Raw genomic sequence first — 26,852 nt, 5'->3', positions numbered from 1 at the left:
GTCAGGACCCTCAGCTATAGGTCTGTTGGAGATTGCTTGAGGTCCACTCCAGACCCTGTTTGCCTGGGTATCAGCAGCAGAGGTTGCAGAAGATAGAATATTGCTGAACAGCGAGTGCACCTGTCTGATTCTTGCTTTGGAAGCTTCCTCTCAGGGGTGTACTCCACCCTGTGAGGTGTGGGGTGTCAGACTGCCCCTAGTGGGGGATGTCTCCCAGTTAGGCTACTCAGGGGTCAGGGACTCACTTGAGCAGGCAGTCTGCCCCTTCTCAGATCTCAACCTCCGTGTTGGGAGATCCACTGCTCTCTTCAAAGCTGTCAGACAGAGTCGTTCGCGTCTGCACAGGCCTCTGCTGCTTTAGCTGAGCCCTGTCCCCAGAGGCGCAGTCTACAGAGACAGGCAGGTTTCCTTGAGCTGCTGTGAGCTCCACCCAGTTCGAGCTTCCCAGCGGCTTTGGTTACCTACTTAAGCCTCAGCAATGGCGGGCGCCCCTCCCCCAGCCTCGCTGCTGCCTTGCCGTTAGATTGCCGCAGACTGCTGTGTTAGTAAGGAGGGAGGCTCTGTGGGCGTGGGACCCTCCCGGCCAGGTGTGGGATGTATTCTCCTGGTGTGCCGGCGTGCTTACAGAGCAGTATTGGGGTGGGAGTTACCCGATTTTCCAGGTGTTGTGTGTCTCAGTTCCCCTGGCTAGGAAAAGGGACTCCCTTCCCCCTTGCGCTTCCCAGGTGAGGCGATGCCTCGCCCTGCTTCAGCTCTTGCTGGTCAGGCTGCAGCAGCTGACCAGCACCGATTGTCCGGCACTCCCGAGTGAGATGACCCCAGTACTTCAGTTGAAAATGCAGAAATCACCGGTCTTCTGTGTCGCTCGCGCTGGGAGATGGAGACTGGAGCTGTTCCTATTCGGCCATCTTGCTCCGCCCCCTCTCAGGGTATTTCTTAAGCCCTCAGTATAACTTAGAACCTACATATAACCTGGAGGTCACAGTCCATAGAGGCCATAAGATTCCCGACTTCCCCAGTTGCTCCTAGAGATAACATCACTATTGTAAAACCTAATATTGGTATTTGAGATATTTTTGAGACCCCGCATTCTGATGCACCATCTGTTGTCACTCAGACCAGTAATCTGGTTCAAGCAGTTCTGTGATCCCATCCAGGAACAGAAGACAGCAAGAAGAACCTGTTTCAGCCCGCTAATGATTTCATCTCTGACCCAACCAATCAGCACTCTCCACTCTCTAATCCCCTGCCCACCAAATTATCCTTAAAAAACTTCAGTCTTCGAATTTTTGGAGAGACTGATTTGAATAATGACTCTGATCTCCCCTTTGGCTGAGTGGGCATGTGCAGGGGTCTGTCCTGCAGACACTGATCCACCAACAGATGAAAAAATTACACTGACACAGATATGCTGCTTTGCCAGTCCAGCTGAGCATACAGGCCCCTTACAGACTCCAAGCAGAGTGCTATCAATAGATGCGACCATGACCTCAATCAGAGAGACTTGCATTTATTCAGTAAAGATTAATTGACAAAGGTTGTGAGTAAACACCACTAGAGGGTAATTGACATTGTGGACCTCCTGAGCAGAAAGCAATTAAGCACCCACAGTAAATCAAAGGCTAGTCTTAGGACCACATGAGTAAACAAGCTAGTTAGATAAACTTTCCACATTCCTTTGTTTCTACTCTAATTTATTTAAGGGGACAAGGATGCCTTCAGCCAAGTTCATTACTGGAGCTTGTGCAAACCCCTCAGACCTTCCAAGAAGGTTTGCGTCTTATAATTTTCCCCACCATCCTGACTGAACACCCACATCTCTCCCTTTTTTGTTTTCTGCATCAGGTCTTTTTGACTGGAGAGTGTACATGTATGCAACAACAGGTTTGTCAGGTGTGGCGGTTATTGCTCTTATTCTGGCTTTGCATCCTAGAATTAGCAAATAACATAATACAATTATGAATACAATTAGCAACATTCTTTTCCAGTCAAAGAGTGACCCCCAGGAGTGGGGGTCTAACCAGGAGAGATGATCTTGCACACCCTTCTATGTGGCTGTTGGGTGTGTAGGTATATGGTGTGAAGGGATTCTAAAATTTTAGTTTTAAGTTGCTTCATGTCTGCTGTTAAATTATCATGAAAGTTTCCCCAGTGGTGGTGTTTTACCTCATCCCAACTATGTATTGATTGATTCCAAGGTAGAGAAGTGACACAGATATGTTTATGCCCCAGTCACAGTTTAATTGCTGTTGGAATGCCAGTGCATCTTGTCACTCCCCCACATATTCTAAGGCAGCCTCAAGGGCTTACAGTCATGCAAGTATCTTTTGATCCATACATTGCTGTAAGAGAAGTTCATTAGACACATTTTTGGCCAGATTATCTACAAAGCTAGCTGTTTATATTGACTCAGTAGTAGATGCAACAGCAACGCTAGCAGTTGCCAGGATGACTATGGCTGAGATTATAAAGGCCATAAGTGTAGCTATGAATCTTTTGTGTCTGACCTGGGACAGAGGACGTTCTAACGTGGCAAGGGCAGAGGAACCTTGCCAATCGTGTGTCAGATTGACTGGTAGAAATGCCTCAGATTGTCTCCTTAATACCGTAACACTAGTGATTTTTAAATTAGATGTATTGTGGCTAGTGATATATGAGGAAAACCAGCCTATCCCTGCACCTGGGTTACAAACATGGAGTTTTGGGGCATAATGGAAATGTTCCCATAAGGAAAACATATGGATGGGTAGTGCAAATCAGGCACTGAGTGTGATTGTTAATAAAGGTTATAGTATAGTTATGACTGGAATTATGATATGTCCCATGCCAGATGTTAAGGGAGGTGCTGAGATGTCCCAGGCACCATAAGGTGCCTTGGGTTGGCATGGACTTTACCTGGGGTCTGGGATATCCCATTCACCTGTTGGCCCAAAATACAGGGGAACAAGACGTGGCTATGAAACTGTGATTGATGCTATGATGGACGAAGACATTAGTAAGGCTGCCCTGCAATTGGCCGTGGGGGCTTCAGTCTAAGATGTTATAATTGCCTAACTGGAGGCTGTGGGCTTGTTTCCCATGACAGACATTCCAGCTAAAGTGGAATCCATTACTTTTCTGGCTTTGTTCTTTAGCACTGGAAGGAATGTTTGGGAAAGCAGCATTGATTGCATTGCCTGGTTTGAGGCTACCTGCAGCAAAGAATGTTAAGGCATTTCCTTTGCCATGATGTAGCCATACTTGTTTTTGGGCAGGTACAGGTACACAGTAAGGGTTAGAACCTTTATAACTTATACACAGTGGGAGGATAGTGGAGTGTTATGTAGTGTTATTTGGCACTTTAGTCCAATGTGTGTCATTATTGAGGGACCCCACTGGGGGTAAATCTATCCCTTCTAGCCAAGTAGTCACATTATTAAAGGCTGGGAAGGGAGTGTCTGCCCAGGTGACAGGGCAAAAGAAAGGCAGGTCTAAGATATGAGCCAAAGAGAGTGTAGCAGGTACAGGTTGCAAACAAAGCGAGAGCATAAAAAGGATTAATACCCTACGTGAGTTGCAATGTACAACAGAAAGCATAGCAAGAAACAAATTATGTGGAGTAAATGCTGTCTGTGTCTGGAGCATTTGTTCAGCCTCCTGAGTTGTCTTCTTCAGCATCCCCCAGGTAACATCTGGGGCTTGTGTCATTCACGGAAGCCGCATCTTCTGGGTCTGTGGGTCTTGTAGGGTTAACCCCTTCATTTCTGGTACTGGGTTGGGTCCTAGCCATGCCATGGTATGGTTTGATGCGTCGTGCTGGAATCCAAAGAGGACCTGAGGGGGTGTGAACATAAGCACACTGTCTTCCCCATGTTAATTCATTTGGACCACACCATACATCACTATTTACATCTTTCCATTAAACTGCAGGTTTTATCCTTGAGAGGTTTTAGCAAAGTGCTTTTCTACAGCTGATTGAAATTTGTTATCTAAATTTTAAAAGTTAAGGGTAAATAAGGCTTGTGCCAATAGTGTTGCAGGGTCTTTTACCCATACTCCTTCTTTCCTGTTTTTTTGAGCATACTTTTAAGAGTGTGCACGTTCTAGGCCGGGCACGGTGGCTCAAGCCTGTAATCCCAGCACTTTGGGAGGCCGAGACGGGCAGATCACGAGGTCAGGAGATCGAGACCATCCTGGCTAACACGGTGAAACCCCGTCTCTACTAAAAAATACAAAAAAAAACTAGCCGGGCGAGGTGGCGGGCGCCTGTACTCCCAGCTACTCAGGAGGCTGAGGCAGGAGAATGGCGTGAACCCGGGAGGCGGAGCTTGCAGTGAGCTGAGATCCGGCCAGAGTACTCCAGCCCGGGCAACAGAGCGAGACTCCGCCTCAAAAAAAAAAAAAAAAAAAAAGAGTGGGCATGTTCTATTGCTTGTCCTTGGGGGTTATATTATATGGGATCCCTGTGGAATGTTGGATATTCCATGTGTGACAAAATTGTTGAAATTGTGAGCTGGCATAAGCTGGACCATTATCCATTTTAATTTTTGTCGGCCATCCCATAAGTGCAAAACTTAAAAAGATGATGTTTAATGACATACCGAGTGGACTCTCCAGGAAGGGCATGTACACTAATTAGATGAGTGTTAGTATCAACGGATACATGTACGTATCTAAGTTTTCCAAAGTTAGGGACGTGTGTAACATCTGTTTGTCATAACTTGTTAGGTTCTAGTCCTCTAGGGTTAATACCTGTGGAAGGAGGGGATGTGCCTGTGAGCTGGCAATCTGGGCATTGTAGGATAATTTGTTTAGCCAGCCTTTGTATATGTTGAAATTGTTTAGATAAGTTTCCCTAATTTTGGTGGAAAAATTGATGCGGGCCCGGCACGGTGGCTCAAGCCTGTAATCCCAGCACTTTGGGAGATCAAGGTGGGCGGATCACGAGGTCAGGAGATCGAGACCATCCTGGCTAACATGGTGAAACCCCATCTCTACTAAAAAAATACAAAAAACTAGCCGGGCGAGGTGGCGGGCGCCTGTAGTCCCAGCTACTCCAGAGGCTGAGGCAGGAGAATGGCGTAAACCCGGGAGGCGGAGTTTGCAGTGAGCTGAGATCCGGCCACTGCACTCCAGCCTGGGTGGCAGAGCGAGACTCCGTCTCAAAAAAAAAAAAAAAAAAAAAAAAAATTGATGCGATTGGGTGGCTTGCTCAAGCAGTGATGTCATAACCTGAAGGTCTGCTTGTTCATTGCCATAAGCCAATGAACCAGGCAGAGAGCTGTGGGCTCGAATGTGTGTAATAAAAAGAGGATGTGTATGCTGATCTAGCAATTGCTGAAGTCAGAGAAAAAGAGCACAGAGGGCTGGCTCCAGAGTGGACTTAATTAAAACTGTTTCAAGATTTTGTAGCAAATATACTGAGTAAGCCGAGTCACTTAAAATATTTATGGGCTGAGTGGAAAAAGTTTCCAATGCCATGGAAGTATCAGAGCCCCAACATCAGCTCTCTGATTGCTAGTAAACCCGGATTGAGTGATTGAATTGTGTAGTCTCCACAAGACTGCCGCTTTTCCATGTTTACCAAACCCATCAGTGAACAGTGTTAGAGCATTAGGTATGGGGGAATGAACTATTTTTGTGGGTAATATTACCTGCATATGAGATAAGAGATGAAGTTATCAGCAGGAAGCATGTGTTCTATTTGTCCTGTATAATCAGAGAAAACTATTTGCAGATCTGTCAATAAGTACAATACTGATTCGCACTGCTTTTTGCTTAAAGGAACGCTGATGACATCAGGATCATAACCTAGCAACTGATTGCATAATTTGCAGCCTGAATAGATGAATATACGGAGATAGTGTTTTAATCCTGGTATGTGAGCAAAAAACCCATTCTAGAAAGCATAGCCCTGGGGTCATCTGTCCTATTAACCCTGTAGGGGGTTTGGTGGGAAAAATAAACAACCTAATTGAATACCATGGATCAGTGCGATCTAGCTGCCTCTGATGAGAGATGGCGTGCTCTATTTTCTCAGTTTCCGTTTTTTTCTGCAGGGGTTAAATATCTGGAAGAATCCAGGGCTGGATTGCCCTTTAAGATAGAAAACAGATTTTGTAGTTAATCAGTAGGAATCCTTAAAGTGGAGTGGAGCTAGGTAATATCACCCAATAATTTCTGATAATCATTTAAGGCGTGTAAGTTGCTAGTATTTAACCTTTTGAGGTCTTACTGACCAGGAAGTTAGTATGTACCCAAGATATTTCCAAGAAGAGGACATTTGTACTTTCTTAAGTGCAATGATTTAACCTCTTAGCTCCGAGTTCTTTACGACAGAGGAATATAAATTTAAAAGTATTGGCTCTGTTCGGGCTGCTAGTAGAATGTCATGAATATCCTCCATAAAATGAATAATCTTGCAATCAGGAAATTCTTTTCTACTAGGGAGCAAAGCTTGGTTTACATGATACTGACACATGGTAGGACTGTTTAGCATTCCTTGAGGAAGCACTTTCCAATGAAATTGACAAGCTGGCTTTTCATTATTGATAGCTAGTATTGTAAATGCAAATTTTTATCTGTTCTGTTCTGCTAGAGGAATTGATAAAAATCTTTTAAGTCAATAATGATTATAGGCCAATCTTGAGGAATCGCCATAGGGGATGAGTGGTCCTGTTGAAGGGATCCCATAGGCTATAAATTAGCCTTATTAGTATTAATAAATTAGTATTAATGGCATGTAAGTCATGCAAAAGTCTTCATTTCCCAGACTTTTTGGGAATGACGAAAATGAGCCAATTCCAAGGGCTGTTAGTAGAATATTATCCATAAAATGAATAACCTTGTAATCAGGAAGTTTTTTTTGTTTGTTTTTTTTCTGGAGTAAAGTTTGCTTTAATTGCTCCTTAACTAAGAGCCGTTTGTAATTTCTCTCCCTTTAGAGGTTACTGTTTTCCTTAAATTGGATTTGGAGAGTCACCTTAGGGGTAAGAGAGAGGTAACAGTGGCCATTATCAGAAGAGGTTTTTCAAATTCTGAAATTTTACTTAAATCTTAGCATAGAATTATAATTTGGGATGTCTCTCGTCTACAAGGAGCACATGAAATTTTGCCATGGGCTGCCTGCAGAGCTGGAGAGCTGAGCAGGTGGGTCCTGGGGTGGCAGCTGCCTAGGGCTTGCAAAGGTACTGCTGTTTCTTGTGCTGCTTTTCGCCTTTGACACTTCCTGCCCTTGCTGCCAGGTGGCTGTTGCCTGCTGGGCCGACTTTCCTGCCTGCGCTTCCTGCCTCTCCCTAACAGGCTAACTTCGGAGTGCTGGGCCTGGCTCTTTGTTGCCGCTGCCCCCGTGTGGACAGAGTTCCCAGGAGTACTTGCTGGCTCTGGTTTCGCGAACTTCCTTGCTGCTGAGTCTCTCCTTCTGCTTACTGCTTGCTTGGCCACCTGGCTTTAGCCTCTAATGCTTTTTTTTTTTTTTTTTAAAACAACTCTTTAGGTACCTGATTGCCTTGCTGATTTTGCATTTCTGGGCAGGCTAAGAGCTCCCCTTTTAATGCTGCCTGCTTAAGACAGGGTTTCATAGCCTTTTTTCTCTTTTTCTTTTTCTTATCTATTGGAGGAGGTGGCTCAGGCACAACCTCTGTTTCCTCTTTGTTATTTTGGCCCGGTGATATAGGGGCTGAGGGAAGAGGAGGCGATAAGATGGGTGACGGTTCTTCCTCCTTCCCCTTTTTAGGCTCTTCAATGTATAACAGAATCAGGGCTGCTGTAATTAAACCCCACAGCATTAAAAGCTGTTCCTGGGATGCTTTGCCTTTGTGCATAACGTTGTTTAAGATTTGTCCCCACTTCTTCCCAGACGTCTACATTTAGCGGTCCTTCTGGGAACCATGGATTAAGTGAGACAACAGTTTGCATTAGGTCTCTTAATTGAGCCTGCAAAACTGATGCTCTCCTAGCCTTAAGTAACTGTTTCAACACTTTTATATACTGTCTCTGTTTAACTGATAACTGTTGTCTCATGATGAAATCTCAGCCTGAACAATCCCCCACCAAACGTGGTAATCCCAAGCGGGCACCAATGACTCACTGTTTTAATGACTTGACCACGCCCTCCTATCCACCTTCATTTCTGGGAGTCCGTTGCACTCCCTTCGCAGCAATCCCCACACAGGGCACCAAACCCAACAATGGATGAATAAAGTACACTGACACACAGATACTCTGCTTTGCCAGTCCAGCTGAGCATACAGGCTGCTTACAGACTCCAAGCAGAATGCTGTAAACAGTTGCAACTGCGTCCTTGATCAGCCAGTGAGACTTGCATTTATTCAGTAAATTGACAAAGGTCGTGAGTAAATACCACTAAAGGGTAATTGACATTGTGGACCTCCTAAGTAGAAAGGAGTTAAGCACCCATGGTAAATCAAAGGTTAGTCTTAGGACTGCATGAATAAACAAGGTAGTTAGATAAACTCCCCACATTCCTTTGTTTTTACTTTAATTTACTTAACTAAGGGGACAAGGCTGCCTTCAGCCAAGTTTATTACTGGAGCTTATGCATCTCCCCCAGACCTTCCAAAAAGGTTTGCATCTTATAATTTTCCCTACTATCCTGACTGAATCCCCACAGGCATGCATTAAACTCTTTCTCTATTGCAATCCCCTGTCTTGATAAATTGGGCTCTATCTGGGCAGTAGGCAAGAACACATTGGTTGGTTACAAAGCTTATAAATTTGGAAAGGAGAGCTTTATTTTTCATAAAAGCTTGCAGCTGGCAGGGTGACCATTCTGACACTGGGAAGGATAGCCTCTGGCCAGGAGCTAGAAACAAATACTTTGAGGGAGGGGCAAAGGGAACAGTAGTCTATGCTGAACAGAGTGGCCAGCAATAGGAATCATGAATATTTACCAAAGGAGAAATGTGCACATATGCAGTGGAGCTTCATGCCCCTTCATGAGTCACATGTAGACTAGCCAGAGCTATTCCATGGTCAGTGGTCTCTTATCAAGAAGGAATGCTGGTCAGTTGTGTCAAAACCACAAAAGGGAGATGCAGCATCCCTTAAACTCAGAGGGTTTTCAAAATTACTCTGGGGTCCCCATGGGAAAGAGAGGGTCCATTTATTTGGTTGGGGGGCTTAGGATTTCATTTTTATTTTTCAAAATAGGGTTGAAGGTAAATACTTGAAGTTGTAATCCAAGGTCAGGAAAACAGAATCAAGAGGTCACAATCCTTCTCTGATGATGGCTTAGAAAGCTGGAAGACACTCAACATTGAATCGTGGGGCTCCATGCCATGCTTGCTAGGAGAAACAGCCACCATAAGTCCATCTTTCAGATCTCAGGTGAACAGGTATGCAAGTCATAGAATTAAATTTATTTCAGCCGGGTGCAGTGGCTCACTGTTGTAATCCCAGCACTTTGGGAGGCTGAGGCAGGCAGATCACTTGAGGTCAGGACTCTGAGACCAGCTTGGCCAACATGCTGAAACTCCCATCTCTACTAAAAATATAAAGATAGCTGTGCAGGGTGGTGGGTGCCTGTAATTGCAGCTACTTGCCACTTGGGAGGCCGAGGTGAGAGAATCGCTAGAACTCAGGAGGCGGAGTTTGCAGTGAGCCAAGGTTGCACCACTACACTCCAGCCTGGGCTACTAAGTGAGACCCTGTCTCTAAATAAATAAATTCATATGTACAACCCTAGCTGCAAGGGAGTCTGGGAAGGTATTTTTAGCCCCTCAACCCTTCCAACTAGAAAAAGTGTGGAATAGAGCAAGCCAGTCCACAGATACGTATCACAGTGGCTTAGGAGTTTTATTAATTTATGTGTGTTTATTTTCTGGCATGAGTACTTGTGTTGTTCGTGGTGGGCACTGGCAAAGAAACACTGAATAATTGTTGCTTGAGAAAGGAAATGTCAAATTGCAAAAGCTTCTCTTTGAGTCAGCCTGAACCTTTTCAATGTTTTTGTTTTGTTACTGATTTAGAGAAGTCTTTATAACCAGATCAACATGTTACTGCTTCTGTGGGTCAGCTACTAGAACTGGCACATTGTTTCCCATTCCGTTGCAATGCTATTCACTGTCATGGGATTTTACTTCTCATGAGGCAGGAATCTTAAAACTATGGCCTATAAGAGTAGCCTACAACAAACGTCAGCTATCCTGTCAAGACAGTGAAAGCTATATATTTACATAAACCAAAGACTTAACTGCACCCCAGTCAGTCTTTATTCACACATTTGAGCATGTTAGGGATTTGGAAGTTGTGGAGAGGTATATAAGTTGGTGTATATTCCTTGGCAGCCTAGGTTATAATCTTACCGATTCCTTATGCCATTTTACAGGTGAAGGAATTAAAGCATCAGGCATTTAAACTTGCCCAGGTCATACAGTAAAAAGTGACACAGTAGGGACTTGAATAAAGACTGACTCTAGAGACCCTTGATACCCAAAGAGTAATCCATAGAGCAGTAGTATTGTAGTACCTGGGGCTTGTTAGAAATGTAGACACTCAGGCTCTTTCCCAGACTGTTTAAATCAGAACCTGAATCTTAACAAGATCCTCAGGTGAGTCTTAAGCATGTTAAATTTTGAGAAAGACTGCTCTTAACTTCTCTAATTGAGATTTCCTGACCAGCAGTGACTTCCTCAGTTAGGTAGGAACCCCAGAACTTCAGTTCCATCAGCAATTTGAGTATACCTTGGCATCAGGTAGTCCCCCAGTCTTCCTAGGGAAGAATGCATGTATATATATGTTTTTTGCCTTTACATAGTCTTTCAGTCCATGCATTATTGTGACATGTGGGAGGCAGGAGTTTTCAAATCTGTTCTTCGAGCAACAAATTCTGGTCTTAACACACATGGTGTAACTGAGGTGCAAGATGAGCTCTGTGAGCATTTCCTGTTCTGCACAGCAGTAAAGGTAATAAGCAGTAAAACTGCAGCTTGCCTTCCCACTAAAGGAAACCAAAGAAATCAATGGTGTGTAAAGAACTCTGAGAAAAGGTTCACAAAGAGAATCTGTCTTTTCACACTCTTTCATGTTGGGGAGAAAACAACACAAAGAATCAGTACCTAGCAATTTCAAGATTTTTTTTTATTATCTTAACATGTCGTCTTTCTGACCCCAACCAAAGACAGCATTATGGTCACTGTATTAAGGGCAGAGACAGAATTTAACATAGAAATAAGGTCACTCTTGTCATTCAAAATGATCTATGTTGATAAGGACTTTAAAGAGTTAGTTCACCGTATTTTTTTTTTTTTTTGTAGTTTTAACACCCACTAATAAGACTTAAGTTGGTAGACACTGAAGAATGAGGAGACAAAAGGTTCCTGTGACAATAAAAATAAACTCTCTCTCCATCTGTGAAATGAGGAAGCAGAACTAGATTTCCATGCTTCCTTCCCATTTTAACATTTTATGGTTCTATATAATAAACAAGGGTAAGTATAAAAGTAACTAACATTTAATAAGCACTTCCAGATGGTCCAATTTCCTCTTTACAAGAACCTCTGGGCTGGGTGCAGTGGCTCACACCTGTAATCCCAGCACTTTGGGATACCAAACGGGGGTGGATCACCTGAGGTCAGGAGTTCAAGACCAGCCTGGCCAACATGGCAAAACCCCATCTCTACTAAAAATACAAAAAATTAGCCATGCATGGTGGCAGGCGCCTATAATCCCAGTTATTCGGGAGGCTGATACAGGAGAATCACTTGAACCCAGAAGGCAGAGGTTACACTGAGCCAAGATTACGCCATTGCACTCCAGTCTGGGCAACAAGAGTAAAACTCCATTTCCAAAAAAAAAAAAGAACCTCTGAGTACTGTAACCAGTCTTATTTTATAGGTCGAGAAACTGGGCACAGAGATATCAGTAACCCACCCAAGGTTATATTCTAAGAGGTGAAGCTGATTCACACCTGCAACATGGCTCCAGAGCCATGCCCTTATGCACTGCTCAGCTGCCTCCCTGCCTATAGCAAATGCATCTCTAGCTTCTCAGCTCCTGTTACTGGTGCAGTGGAAGTACCACAAACAGGAATGAGGCATTTCACACAGTGAGCATATTATTTTGATAAATATTCACAACATCCAATAATCTCTAAAGCAGTTCTCAATCCTAGCTGCACTTTACAAGTCAGCTGGGGAGCTTTAAGCAGTGCTAATTCCTGGGTCTCACACTCAGATTCTCATGTAGTCAGTGTGGCAGATTGTCTAGCCATCAGGATTTTAAGAAATATGTATGTATTTCTTTGGTGATTTAAATGTGTAGACCTGGTTGAGAAGGACTCTAAATTTTCTGGGAATGGGGTTCTAGGGGCAAGTTCCACCCACAAAGGGTCAGGTATTGACTTTTTTTTTTTTTTTTTTTGAGACAGAGTTTTGCACTTGTTGCCCAGGCTGGAGTGCAGTGGCACAATCTTGGTTCACTGCAACCTCTGCCTCCCAGTTCAAGTGATTCTCCTGCCTCAGCGTCCCAAGTAGCTGGGATTAGCATGTGCCACCACCACACCTGGCTAATTTTTTGTATTTAGTAGAAACGGGTTTCACGATGTCAATCAAGCTGGTCTTGAACTCCGGACCTCATGTGATCTACCTGCCTTGGCCTCCCAAAGTGCTAGGATTACAGGCGTGAGGCACTACGCCCAGCCAGGTATTAAATTTATGTGTCAATCATTGATACATTAATTCAAGGTTTTAAATTCTGCTGCCTATAAAAAGTGAATTCATTTATGCTTGTCAATACCATCTGTAGTTTTAGATTATAAACTTCCTATAAAAGGTCAGAGCCAGTGTCTTATGTATATCCCCAGAGCCTAATTTAACATCCGTAAACATGTTTACTTCCAACTGGAAAATAATGATTAAATCACATCCCTCTCACAATGACAGAATCTTAACAGAACACTCACTTATATCCACTTACTGGTTGTTGGTGAACTGAAAACTTAATTGCTGGTTTTTGAGATAACAAAGGTAGCACATTCTGACCCTGTAGTTTCTTGAGATTTTTGGCACATGTTCTAGAAGGCTGAAGAGTAAGAAATTTATCTGACCTCTTCTAGCGTGGAACTGTTTCCATGACCCCAGCACAGGCAGCATAACTGGGAGATGGCTACAGGGCAAGAGAAGATTGAGGCACTTACGCTTTGCTGACTGCTACAAAAATTGCACTTGACCACTTGATTCCCTCAACTCTGGTGTAATCATCAACCATTACTGGTTAGTTTTGCCCTTTGTGGTGTCTGGTCCACCCTTGCACTGGACCACATCAGTTTCCTTCCTCTGGCTTGTGTTTTACAGTTCATTTACCCTGAGTCAAGAGGATTTGGCTATGAATCCCCTCATGATTTTCCTCCTAGATGAGGTCTGTTGGTAGCACCTCCATAGACCTGGCCTCAGCTCCACTAGGACAGCTCTCCCACCTTCCAACAGCTGGATGAGATGCCTTTTGGAGCTGGCAAAACCGGTTTAAGGTACAGGAGAGAAAAAGCACTTATTGGCTACTAACTGTAATCAGAAACTACGGGAAGAACAGATGCCCACTAGCCTGCAATAACCACTCTTTTGAAATCATTCTGAAGTTAATTTTCTTCCTCTTTGACCCTCGCCTTTTCCTCATTCCAAGTGGTCGGACCCTGTCCTTTGGTCTTGAGGAACTGCCTGTAATCACTTACTTGATGCTACCCAAGTTGATCAAACAACTCTTCCACATTTCTGTTTTCGCAGCCCTGTGGATGTACTTATGTGGAACTCAACCACTGACCATCTCTTTCCCTCCTTGAAAACAAGTCTTTCAATCCCAGTTTGTCTTCCCACATTGTCCTTTTGTGGGATAGTGTACTAGAGACCAGTTTCTCATTAAGATGTTTTCATTTAGAGTAGAAGGCTTGATCTTATCCTTACTTCCCTGGTTTGGACAATTTTTTTAGAGACAGGATCTCACTCTGTTGCCCAGGCCAGAGGGCAGTGGCACGATCATAGTTCACTACAGCCTCAAACTCCTAGGCTCAAGTGATCTTCCCACCACAGCCTCCCGAGTAGCAAGGACTACAGGTGTACACCACCATACCTGGCTAATTTTTAAATTTCTTGTAGAGATGGGGGTCATGCCATGTTGTCCAAGCTGGTCTCAACTTGTGGTCTCAAGGAACCTCAGCCTCCCAGAGTGCTGGGATTACAGGCATGAACCACCACAGCTGGCAGCCTGGACAATCTTTAAAGCATTCCCCATTTATGTCAACACCACATGCTAGAATATTCTCAGCCACCAGGGAAAAGCATAAATCATGACTATGCATGACACACTGAATTTACAGCAACTAATTTGCAACCAATAATGAAGTATCAATGTTTGCAATGATTCCTCTGTGAATCCAAATAGATCCAAGGATAACCCTGTAATAATACCACAATCGCTGGTAGATGTTCCTGCATTTTTTGAGAGGGAGGGGAAGTGCTGGAATCACAAGCACTATGACTGGATGGGCCATGACTTACAGTCTGTGTCATTTATGCCATAGCCCTAGTCAAACCACAGCTACTGATAGGCTCTATGAGGTTATGATGATTACATATTATTGTAGTGATTTAATCTGGGTATATCCAATATGTGAACTGAGGCTAAAAAGGTTCACAGCCACTGGCCCAAATCATTAAGAAGTGCCAATCACATATTTCTTTGGGTGGTAACACTTGTTTGATCTTCAAAGAACCAAGAGGGCCAAAATTTTATGTAATGCCAAGTATAGTAGAAAGCTATTACCTATATATTGGACATTTATTCAGGCCAGGGCACACTATATTGTCTAGGCATTATATATATAATATATTATTTTCTTGTATTAGGTTGTGATAATCCAGCTAGAGAAGTTTCATAAAACTCAAATCTAAAATCTTTTGCTGAAGAAAATATTTTCTGACTAGTTGATTCTGCCAAACCAGTCCTGGTGAGTAATATGACACATGTCACAGCTAGCCTGCTCCCACATCCAAAACGTGTTCTAAGAAGGAAGCAGCTTAGCCATCAGCACTTTAATGCCAGGTTATCATTGCTAAGTAATTCCCTATCCTTACAAGGACAGGCAGTGAAGTGGAACATTCAATCCAAAGACAACTCCCAATTTGTAGGTTGTTAAGTACCTGTAGGTTTCTTTTAATCATAAAGAAGGAAAATTAAAGACTTGAGGATCAACTAAACAGTGAAAAGAGAAAAAACTCTCAGTCCCATTGCTTTGGCATTAATATCTTCGGCTGATCTGAGATTACATGAGACACCAAAAATAAAAACACTGAACTTTGGTTTGATGAAATAGACAAGTCAGGTTGTCATTTATAATTTTAGAGTTTGCTTCACATATACAATGCTGTGTTACGAAACAATGAACACTTTTATAAAAAATTTATTTCACACTTTTATACAAATATCCACAGGTAATTTCTAATCATGAAATAATTTTACAATGCTAGTTAGTATAAAAATGTATCAAATGCAAACAGACCAGTGACTTGACTTGAGATGACATTTTTAACAACTATAAATTTAAACACCATAACATCTTTGTTTCTTTGTTGAACCACCCTCCCAGCACCCTTTTTGGGACTTTTTTTTTTTAAATAACACAGGTCTAAAAACTGTCAAAATAACAGCTCCTTAGCAATCTAAACACATTAGGGACACAAGTTCCTCAAGCAAGAAACTGAGACTTTAAACACTGTTATAACCTGTTTTACAGAAATTTTTGTAAACAAAATATATTTTGTGAATAAGAATTCCAAAGTATAACCAAAACAACGTCCTTAGTTTCTTAAGGTTTAAGATTTCTGAAAAGAAAAAAGCCCCCCAAAACAACAGTGGCACTACAACTGTGTTCTGTTCTTTCAAAAGACAGACACTGTTTATACTATATCCAAAACAAATTAGCACCTGTTTGCTGTTGCTCCCCATATAACTTAACATTGTGAAGCATGGTAATTAAAAAAAAAAAATCAGGTTTCATATCTATTCTATCTCTATTGAATGTATAGAGTGATAATTCCACCCCCTGCCATTTTTACAATTAAAAACACAATTCAAAGTTCTGGTTAAATTAGTCCCAAAGTAATTTTGGGAATACAGATAGGGGAGGAAACAAAACAAAAAATGGAATATTGACTCACTGATTAAATGGTTCCAATAACATTTAACAATGTAAAAGCCACGATGCTCTGACTGGAATCACTGTTTTGGTAGCAGATTCAGTAGTCTTATACTGGATTGGTTTGGATCCACCATAGGCATTCACCATTTCAAGTCCTGAACATACAGTATTTGCAGCAGTGAGTAAACTGCACTAGAGTTCAGTGAATAAACCCATTTTCTCCAAGAATTCCTGAATGTTAGACAGTATGAAATCCAGAAACATTACGCAGGCTTCTAAACTAAAACATATCCAATGCCTGAAATAATTAAAAACATCTTTACAGTTATAATTCTATTTCTTAAACCTTTTGGGTTGTGGGGTGGAGGTTGTCATGAAGGAGAGGTTATAATTTATAGATAAGTTATTAAAATAACTCTGGTACATTTATAAAGATTTTCTTTTTGTAGTAAATAATTTAGGTCAACGTGATGACCTCCCATACTCTAATGCTGATTGATTAAACCAACCTGAAGGGTAAACTGGAGACTCTTTGGCCTGTTAGTCAATAACAAAATGGTTTGTAAAGAAAAGAAAAAATAAATACCATATACAAATAAGTATAACTAGCATTCAAGTCTGTTGCACCTGTGTGTTTTAGTGAAAGGGAGAATGAAACCTGTATGCATTTGACGTGAGCAGGTCTTCACACAGCTAGGAAATGGGAAAAGATGGCAGGATGGCAACATCACCTTCTATTGCACGTTTAGTTTAAGACTGCACTTTCCATTGAAACACAACTACCCCAGTGGCATAGTCTTGTGATGTGTGACAGCTAACGTGATGGATGTCTGCGCAACAGTCCCGAGGTTAGGATGGCCACTCTGTTAGTGTAGCTGAGGAGGCACCTACACTCACCTGCACTATCGGGAGGATGTCACCCAAGTGCAACTGGGCAGACCCTTCCCCAACACATGTAAGTCAGCCATGCCAAAAACAAAGGCAACCCAGAAAGTTAAATTAAGGCAATTAAAGAAAAATCCATTTCAACAGTTTTAAATTTGGCTGTGCAAAACAGGAGCCTTAGGCTACGTAACAATATCCACAGTTAAAACTGTAGGTTCGTACTGTGTGTAGTCACTCTGAAATCAGTCCTCAGGGATTGAGCAGGCTTTTAAATCCAAATTGAATTTCTGAGTTGAAAAAAGCAGTTTGGGTACTGTGAAGCTTTTTTTTTTTTTTTAGGCCCCCCCCTATGAGTAGCTTTCATTTTCGTTCCACTTTGTGATCCACTGTTTTTTTTCAAGGTTATCAATATACTTTTCATCTTTGATCTCTCGCTCTTCTTTCCGGATCCTTACAGCATGGTATCGGGGAACACTGTCATCGTACCTAGAGCGTTTGAAGAATCCACACTGGAGAAGAGGGAAAAAGAAAGAGAAACCAATTAATCTCACAAAGAAGCAAGTGCAGTAAATGGGAATGTCTAAGCTTTCTGTTCAGCTATGTCTACCTCTGGACTACGGGGAAAAAGACATGGTTTTCTTAAGAAAGAACTGAGAGGTTGAAATGAAAGAACAGCCAGTGGGGATCAACGGAAGAGAACTGCTGTAAAACTGGAAGAAACGTCCATTTTCATCTTCTCTTTACATTTTATAACAAATGTAGGCTACCTCTTTACTAACAATTTAAGACTTTATGAAAACAGTGCTTCCATATTTTAAAATAATCACTATATGTAAAAGATCTAATTATCAGATTAGAATATCATTTTAAGAATAATTTTTAAAAGGCATAAACCAAAGATTATTTCATGCCCCTCTCCCACTAATAAAATGCAAATCATGTCACAAGTATTTTACTAATTACTATTTGAATATGCCAGAGTTCCAACAGGTCAATTTAATAATCTTTTTCTCTCCTCTGAGGCTCTAGTACACGTATCACTCCTCTCATTAGCTAGGATGTAATTTATGTTGCCTGGATTTGCTGTTGTGCTTCTAATTAAGCTATTTCATTAATAAATCACATAGTAACTGTTTCCTGCAATAAAAATCATATGCTGCATAGGACTTGAGAAGTGTATCACTACAGTGAATTGCAGAGCAGTCCCTAATTTTTCTTCTTTAAATTGTTAATGTGTAAGATGTGTGTGTATATATATCATTTAAATATTCAATCTGATCCAAAGTATATTTTTACTGAGAATATATCTGAAAAAAATTGAGATTAAATTTTTAATGAAATATACTACTTTTCATGAAATGAAAACATTTAATGAAATATATTTACTTTTAAAAAAGGTGTGTGACTAAAATGCAGTTTTGAAGAATGAGAAATAGTTATTAATAGAATGGTTGATTAATGTGTTTATTATGTGACAACAGTAACAGGACTTTTACGCTGAATGATGTTATAAAAATGCCATGGAGCAAGATAAAATTATATGCATAGTTATCACTAAATCAATAGGCAAAATTTTTGGACCAAATGTTTTGTTCCAGGTCATTTCTACATGGATTGATTTATTATTCTGTGCAAAAAAAAAAAGCCAAAGTACCTGTTACAAAATATGACTGCTGCCTACCCCATTTAAACAAAGAGGGAAATTAAAGGTGATATGTAAAGCTGAAATGGCAATGTTGTGATTCACTGTGATAGTGCAATGGAAAGGATTACAGGAGTAATTCTGTCCTATAAAATTTTGTGTAAAATTTTATACACAAAAATTTTAGTTTTGTGTATAAAAACTAAACAACAGAACATCTCAGATTTATGCCCACATAAATGGTGAAAGAAATCACCAGCAATTCCTATTTCCATAGATTTACAAATAAGAGAAACTTGAATTTAAAATCAACTGAGACCCCAAGGTTGGATAAAATATCTGTATACATGAAATATGGTCAAACTCCATCACAACATATTACAATAAAAACTTTTCAGGGCATTTTTTTGTACTAGAATTTGGTAGATGGAAGGTAACTTTGGTAGAAGATCATCTTCTGAAGTTGGCCATAAAGCCCGTCATGCTGATAACCATAGTTTGTTGTAATGGTCTTTGACCTGTAGGAGATATGCAGGAAATGGAAGCTGCATGCTTAGCTAGCAGAAACTGATTCCTGAGCAACAGTAAAAAGCATTCCAAGCCTTCCCCATTACTTTATAGCAAAGAAAACAAAAGGATGACAGTGAGGAAGCCTCACCAAGAGAAACACGACATTTCCAACATGCAATAGGTTAATTAGGCAGTCGACACAGCTTCTGTGGGAAATTCCAAAATGAACAAGAAATCTGAAGTGATTTCTTATGCATCTTTGAATTCCCTAGTAGGATGCTACATACTGAATTAATAACACATGGCAAACTGGGCTACTGTGGAGGGCTAAAAGCCTCGTGTGTGTGTGTACAAAGATTGCAATTTTCTTCATTGCTGTGGGTAATGTTTAACAACAACATAAAATAACTCGCCTTCAACGAAAAATTCTTTGTGCATTAAAAAAAAAAAACAACAACAAAAACTGAGCTTTCAAGTGAAATAAATCCAAGCAAGGCAAGCCAGTGTGGACATTTGGAAACATCTGTTAATGGGACACACACAGCAAGCTGTTGTTCTTAAAAGTTAGCTACCACAACCATAGCGGGTCCCACAGCTAGCAATTAAAAAACATTGATCAATTACCAATTACAGAAGTAGATCAATACTATGCATCAGAAGTAAGCCTCTCTTTATCAGATGGCTGAGCATGGATCTCAGCCTTGTGATATGTGGCATCATAATGATCTTTCTTATTTCTCTTGAAGAAACCACACTACAAGGAAGCAAGGTATTTAGTCAATTTTACAGTTTTGTGTATAAGAACTAAACAACAGAACATCTCAGATTTTAATCTGCTTTCTACTTGTGGCTTGTTTATAAACAGACCACTTTCAGTCAACCAACAGTGAACAGCCACTGCATTGTTTCATTGTCACATTCAATACACCCTTCACCATACATCTCTGGTCAAATATTTATATGGATGACACTAGCCAGCTCATTGATTTTTTTTCCCTTTGTGACAGAAATCCTGAGGACAAAAATCATTCTAATAGGGAAAACGTGTATACACTGCTGATTGTAGCTTTGGGTAGTTTCTTCCTGCAGGAGAATATGAACTCCAAAAGAAGCAAAAGACTGACTTTGGCAGTTTGAGACAAAGGTTAGAAAATAAATTCTCTAAGTAAAAGCACAAATCCAAATAAAATATAGATATACTGTGGGTATTTTTCTGCCTTTTACAGTAAATTTTATGGAACAAATGCCATTTACTTGAGGCCTTTGGATCTGTGGGGTGAATCACAATACAAAATTCGAATATACCATCATGAAAGAATGATTGCTGTCATTTTCCCAAACTCTGAGCACCATATAACCCTTAAATGGTAGGGACCCCATGCTCCTCAAGTTAAGTCACTCTAAATGAGTATAAAAGTATAATTCCACTTTCTACTGTAATTTCCTTCATTCAGTGATAGAGAACTTTTCCTATTTACTTTTATCTAGTTCATAAGGCCATGGAACTGTCTTTTATAAAATTTAACATGGTCAAATAAAAATCTCCTGAAAAACTGCTTCCTAGTCCAGCAACTCATGAAGGTAAAAGCCTAGATTCACTTTGTACAATATATGGGAGCTGCTGGCTCCATGAGGCTATTCAGATTGAAATTAATTTAAATTACATTTAAAACTCTACGCTGCAATTGAACCAGCCATATTCCATGTGCTTAACAGCCACATATGACTAATGGCTACCATATTGGATGCTGCAACTCCAGAACATTTCCATCAGTACAGAGTTTTGTTGGGCAGCTTTCAATAATATGTGCTGGTAAATAGGGTGGGAAGAATGAACCAGGAACCAAGAGGCCTGGTCCTGCCTCCATTGGCAACCTTTTTTTTTGGAGACAGAGTCTCGCTCTGTTGCCCAGGCTGGAGAGCAGTGGCATGATCTCGGCTCACTGCAAGCACCGCCTCCCGGGTTGGGTTCACATCATTCTCCTGCCTCAGCCTCCCCAGTAGCTGGGACTACAGGCGCCTGCCACCACGCCCGGCTAATTTTTTGTATATTTAGTAAAGATGGGGTATCACCATGTTAGCCAGGATGGTCTCAATCTCCTGACCTCGTGATCCGCCCGCCATGGCCTCTCAAAGTGCTGGGATTACAGGCGTGAGCCACTGTGCCCAGTTGGCAACATTCTTAATATCCTTGGTCATGAGCATCTTTGTTAACAAAATGAAGGTGATTAGACCAGCCCAAGGGACTTTTTTTTTCTTTCCTGCAAACAAAATCCCGTACAGAATCCTGATATTTAAAATGGATACAATCTGAACTACTGTGGTTGAAGTAGGGATCTCCATCTGTCTAGTTTAGCTTTGCCCTCTACGTGGATATACAAAATCCAATTTAAGGGCCACTGAACTGTAGTTCTGACCCTAAAATCCTATGACTTTAACATACTAAATAATTCAGTTGAATAGAAGTATAATGGGTTGTGCCGGGCGCGGTGGCTCAAGCCTGTAATCCCAGCACTTTGGGAGGCCGAGATGGGCGGATCACAAGGTCAGGAGATCGAGACCATCCTGGCTAACATGGTGAAACCCCGTCTCTACTAAAAAAATACAAAAAACTAGCCGGGCAAGGTGGCGGGCGCCTGTAGTCCCAGCTACTCAGGAGGCTGAGGCAGGAGAATGGCATAAACTCGGGAGGCGGAGCTTGCAGTGAGCTGAGATCCGGCCACTGCACTCCAGCCCGGGCGACAGAGCGAGACTCCGTCTCAAAAAAAAAAAAAAAAAAAAGAAGTATAATGGGTTGTATAAGTTGTCTGTATTTTAGAGTTCCCTTGACAGCCTGGATACTTCAGAGCTTCAAAAAACAAAAACAAAATAAAAACTCCCAAAATAATGAAATCATCTAATCCAATCAACTTATTTAACAGCCGAGGCAAACAGAGGCCCCAGGGAGATGGAATGATTTGACCAAGATTATATACAGCTTAGGTTTCTTAACTTTAAATCCACTGCTATCTCACCCTCATTAAAGGCTGCCAATGCTCTGAAAAAGACCATCCTATGACCTCTTCCAGAAAACAGTGTCATCCTCAAATATCAAACCCCAACTTCAGCTTTTGATATCAAAATATTTTTCAAGGCCAGGTGCAATGGCTCACATCTGTAATTACAACAATTTGGAAGGCCAAGGCAGGAAGATAGCTTGAGCCCAGGAGTTGAAGACCAGCCTGGGCAACACAGCAAGGCCTTATCTTTACAAAAAAAATTTTAAAACTTGCTAGATGTGGTGGCATGTAGTCCCAGCTACTCAGGAGGCCGAGGTGGGAGGACTGCTTGAGCCCAGGAGGTCAAGGCTGCAGTGAGCCATGATCACGCCACTGCAATCCAGCCTGGGTGACACAGCGAGAGAGACCCTGTCTCAAAAAGAAATTTTTTTTTCTTCAAGGCATCTCCTTGAAAAATTTTTTTTTTTCTTCAAGGCATCTCCTTGAAAAAAATTTTTATATTGACTGGCTATGTTTGCCAGAGGAACCTACTGCCTGAGGTAAACATTAGAGGTAAAACTGGCTGAAACTCCCTACCAGGAGTTTTGTCATGAGCAGATACCAAGCTTCAGTCCCATGTCTGGAAGACATCAGAAAATTACCTCAAATTGGCAAAAGTCAGTCAAAAAAAAAAAAAAGCAAAAACAGATGCTCAATATTTGCAAGTAAGACTATTTTGAACCCTTATGTATTATATTTTTGGATCCAGCGAAAAGAAAAGGATAGTTTGATCCTAGGGGGTTGCTGGTTCATACAGAACCCTCCAGACCGGACGACATGTTTGAGAATCCAAAATTTTTGTCCTTTAAAAAGAGTAATGCACTACATACCTAATGCTACTATAATCAAAAGTTAATATTTCTGCAGTGAAATTAATCATAAAGGATAAAGACTTCGAAGTAGCCTCTCTTTACATCATGTCAGGTTTTACTGCCAAATAAGTCATTATATACCTCAAGGTTTCAGAGGTTTTTGGAACTGCAGATAAGGGACTGTAAGCCTCTATCACTCACTGGGAATAATCTAAAATTTTTAGGTTGTAATCTTTGGGCATTAAGAGTTTGTATCCATCTCATATGCAGTTTTTCATAATGTAGATTCTTCACTGGTAGAATCGGGAAAATACTACATTTTATTTACAGTCAAAGGGCCAAATTCTAATGAGGAAAATCTTATTGAACCTAGACCTTCCTTATGTTTGATACACGCTATAATGACCCCCTCCTTGAGACAGAGTTATTCATTCATGTCATACTTTTCTACTCCAAATCTAGCTGTAAGCATAACCAACTCCAATGGCTGCTATAAACATTCTTCACAGACACTGAAATTAGCAGGGATACAGATTCAGGTTATTATGACACCCTAACAATTTGGCTTAGATCCAGACTTCAATCTTAGGTGAAGAAAATGCTAAAGTAATAAAATCTAAATTTGTTATTTGCTAAACATGTTAAATTATGTGTGAGAGACACCAACACTCATTTAAGAAACTCATTATGTACAAATAATATACTTTAAATACAAAATAGTCGGTAAATATACAGGTGTTCATGGCAAAATTTCCCTCAAATTTGCTATGTCAAAAGAGTTTCATAATGTTAGAAAAAAGGAAGCAATGAAAAAGAAAACATACTATCAGTGCTGATTCCCATTTTTTCAAACATTAAAGTTTGTTATGAAATTCAAATGCCAGATATGACTTACCTTCCATAGTATAAACACTAATAAAGCAAGCATCAAAATCCCAGCGAGAATAGCCACTAGGATGATCCACCAAGGTACTCCCGAATACTGAGCTACAGTCTTTGAGGGAAACACAGTCACACGAACCTATAGAGCAGAAAAGAAAGCAGCATTACTACATATAGCGGCAAGAGTTCACACCAGAAGTTTATGGTTCTAATTTTGCTTTTGAATATATTTTGGCCAACGCAGCCTGTGAATGGATGACATGACTTTCTGATGCAAGATCCTTTCTCTTAACAGAATATTGCTTCAAGAGACATTGCTTGAAGATCTTTCCCCAGAATCTTGAAAATGCTGGGTTGTATTCTGACAAAGTGGTTACTTTTTTGCTAATTTATCTTTAAAAAACATTATTTTGTTATCAACACAACTGCATAATGAACCCTTATGTATTCATCATCCTGTTGCAGCAATTATCAATACACAGCCAGTCTGTGTATCTATCTAAAGAAATTCCTCTCAAAAAGATACCCAATTAAACAGATCTAACAGCCAATCTGTTCCATCTATCTAACCTGGTATCTTCTTGAGAATAATACCTGTTTTAGGGTTTTTTTTTTTTTTTTTTTTTTTTGGAGACAGGGTCTCACTCTCACTCTGTTGCCTAGGTTGGAGTGCAAGTGGTGTCACCATGGGTCACTGCAGCCTCAACCTCCCAGGCTCAAGTGATCCTCCCACCTCAGCCTCCCAAGTAGCTAGGACTACAGGCGCATGCCACCACGCACAGCTAATTTTTTAAAAAAATGTTTTGTTGAGACAGGGTCTCGCTGTGTTGCTCAGGTTGGTCACAAAGTGCTGGCTTCAAGTGATTCCTGCTTTGACCTCCCAGAGTGCGGGGATCATAAGTATGAGCCACCTCACCTGGCCTATACTTTCTTTTAATTAATTTTCAGCAATTGAAAGAAAAGGGCCAGTTTAGGCACAAGTAGCCAACATTCCTCATTCAAACTTTAAAGATGTTGTGAAATATAAAACTAGGGATGGGGCTGCATGACTGATGGACACCATTTTACCTTTTTCTTAGGATATCACACTAAAGACCTTCATAAACAATAACATTTCCTGAAATGGCTTGGTGCCATCTTCTATAAAAAGGTATATGAACAGACTAGACCCTGGACCCACTCAGAGGCAGCTTAGCGCCTAAGTTGCTGCTGCTGCTGAGAAGCTTAAACTCTAAACATAGGATAGTTTGCAAATACCAATTAAATAGAAATAGTGTTTACTCAGAAACCTAAAAAGCGGCTTCTGGCAATTCCAACAACTCAGTTACATGGGTTTAGAATGCAAATGAACTTTTGTGATACCAGGAACTATTTTTCAAAGCATGCTAAAGACCTGGTGATTACTGTGAACATGATTTTGTAAACTACACTGATTAGAGATCTACTGGTTTGAAGTTTCTGATATTTCTGAATTAAGAGAATGTAAAATAAAGGGAAACAAAACTCAGGGGGAGCATTTAACTTCTGAGGAGCATTTTCAGTCAAATATTCTATGTCTGTATTGAACCCTGGATGCTGCTATGTCTACACTGTGCTTTGATACTTCTATGCAGTGGTGTTTTTCTTTAAAAAAATCTCTCATCAAAGTACTTCCCTTTCCACTTCTAGGAAACAGTTTCTCAACCTCACCTGACTTACAGAAAATACTTAAAAGCAGTAAAACTGCTTTTCTTTAAACATTCAATAGACAGCAACCACATCTTGAGATTTAGCCAATTATACTGACGGTAACAGGCAGCCATAAAACACCTTTATCAGCCACCATGCTTCCTGTTATGCTCTAAGTGAGGTTTTCTACAAGCTCTGAGCCCCAAGGTGGCCTCATGGCTCACTTCCCCTCTGCTTTCCTCGCCTGACAAAGAAGAGGTTACTGGGTTCAGCACAGGGACATCCACAAAGAAGGGAAGAAGAAACAGCCACAGACCAGTGAAGCAACAGAATAGTTAATGTGGTTGGTAAGCTGACTACAATGAAACAAACCAAATAGATGATTTCAATTAGCCTAAACTGTATCTTGTTTAACTTTGTTGCCCTATTATCTAACACAAGGAAGGCATACAGTGTGTCCTTAGGGCAAGGTGGTCATGTGAAAGGGCCATCCTCATTTGTAAGAATAAGTTCCAGTAAATCTGGAAGTGGAGAGTGGAAACTGGTCTTCAGCAAGGGCAATCAGCTTTATTATAATGACACTGTGCACAAGTGTCTTTACAACAGCTGACATAGGGGAAAGCCACCCCCATAAATGGTTGGGATCCAACATTGTAACAAATGAGCAAAGTACTTTTTGATTTTGCAGCCTGAAGTGGCAGGGTGGATGGGAATCCAGCGGAAGCTCTAAGCCCCAGGCCTGGCACCATTCACAGCAGAACTTCCACATGTTGTTAAACAACTCACTGGGCATCAAAGACTGAGGAACAAAATCAGGGACTGGGTTGGGTACATATTTAAAGGGCAGATGTGCTCTGTGGTTCTGGAGGGCAAGAGGCCATTCAGGAAGATTTTATTGGTTTGCTTAAACTGTCAACTGAAGGTTTTTTTGTTTTTTTTTTGTTTTTGTTTTTGGCATGACAGTCATTCTCCAGCTGGGACTGAGAACAAGGGGGAGCTGGCCATAGAGCCAGGTGACCAAAGATGGGAGACAAAGGGCGGGCTGTGATTCCTAGAGCTCCAAGCCTTGTTCTGTCTTGTCACACCAACTGTTACTGATGAATAGGTGAGTAGAAACTACTGTAGAACTTTACAACTCCAAAAATAATTTCTTACCTTTGGTTTCATTACAATGTAGTTATTTCCATGGGGATGACACACACCTGTGAAGCTCATCCACCATGTGCCCATAAGGGGAAGAGAGATATAAGCTCTGTTGATGCATTAAATTTGATTACCAGTGGGCA

The 26,852-nt window shown here is 41.1% G+C and overlaps 1 protein-coding gene and 2 long non-coding RNA genes across 5 annotated transcripts in view; 2 read left to right on the top strand and 1 right to left on the bottom strand.

Annotated features, from left to right (window-relative positions):
* The window catches only part of LOC111522162, a 53,350-nt gene extending 34,615 nt beyond the window's left edge, over nt 1-18,735 (top strand). The window contains exon 2 of the long non-coding RNA XR_002725182.2: nt 17,472-18,735. This is a non-coding gene — a long non-coding RNA (uncharacterized LOC111522162). The remainder of the gene's footprint in view (nt 1-17,471) is intronic.
* The window catches only part of ITGA6 (integrin subunit alpha 6), an 80,942-nt gene continuing 69,463 nt past the window's right edge, over nt 15,374-26,852 (bottom strand). For 2 of the 3 annotated variants that reach the window (XM_023185965.2, XM_023185968.2), the window contains exons 24-25: nt 23,912-24,037; nt 15,374-17,523 (exon numbers count right to left, since the gene is read on the bottom strand). In XM_023185965.2, coding sequence (XP_023041733.1) covers nt 17,362-17,523; nt 23,912-24,037 — 288 coding nt within the window. In that variant the 3' untranslated portion in view covers nt 15,374-17,361. Of the gene's footprint in view, nt 17,524-19,790; nt 19,921-23,911; nt 24,038-26,852 lie in introns of all 3 variants that reach the window. The other variant, XM_023185966.2, reaches the window with a different exon arrangement.
* LOC111522163 overlaps nt 25,346-26,852 on the top strand; it is a 33,985-nt gene continuing 32,478 nt past the window's right edge. Inside the window, exons 1-2 of the long non-coding RNA XR_002725183.2 lie at nt 25,346-25,913; nt 26,530-26,671. This is a non-coding gene — a long non-coding RNA (uncharacterized LOC111522163). The remainder of the gene's footprint in view (nt 25,914-26,529; nt 26,672-26,852) is intronic.

Source organism: Piliocolobus tephrosceles, chromosome 11, assembly GCF_002776525.5.
Source record: "Piliocolobus tephrosceles isolate RC106 chromosome 11, ASM277652v3, whole genome shotgun sequence".
Classification (NCBI taxonomy): Eukaryota; Metazoa; Chordata; class Mammalia; order Primates; family Cercopithecidae; genus Piliocolobus; species Piliocolobus tephrosceles.
Note: the sequence above shows the minus strand (reverse complement) of the source record. Positions and strands in the feature narration are given on the sequence as shown.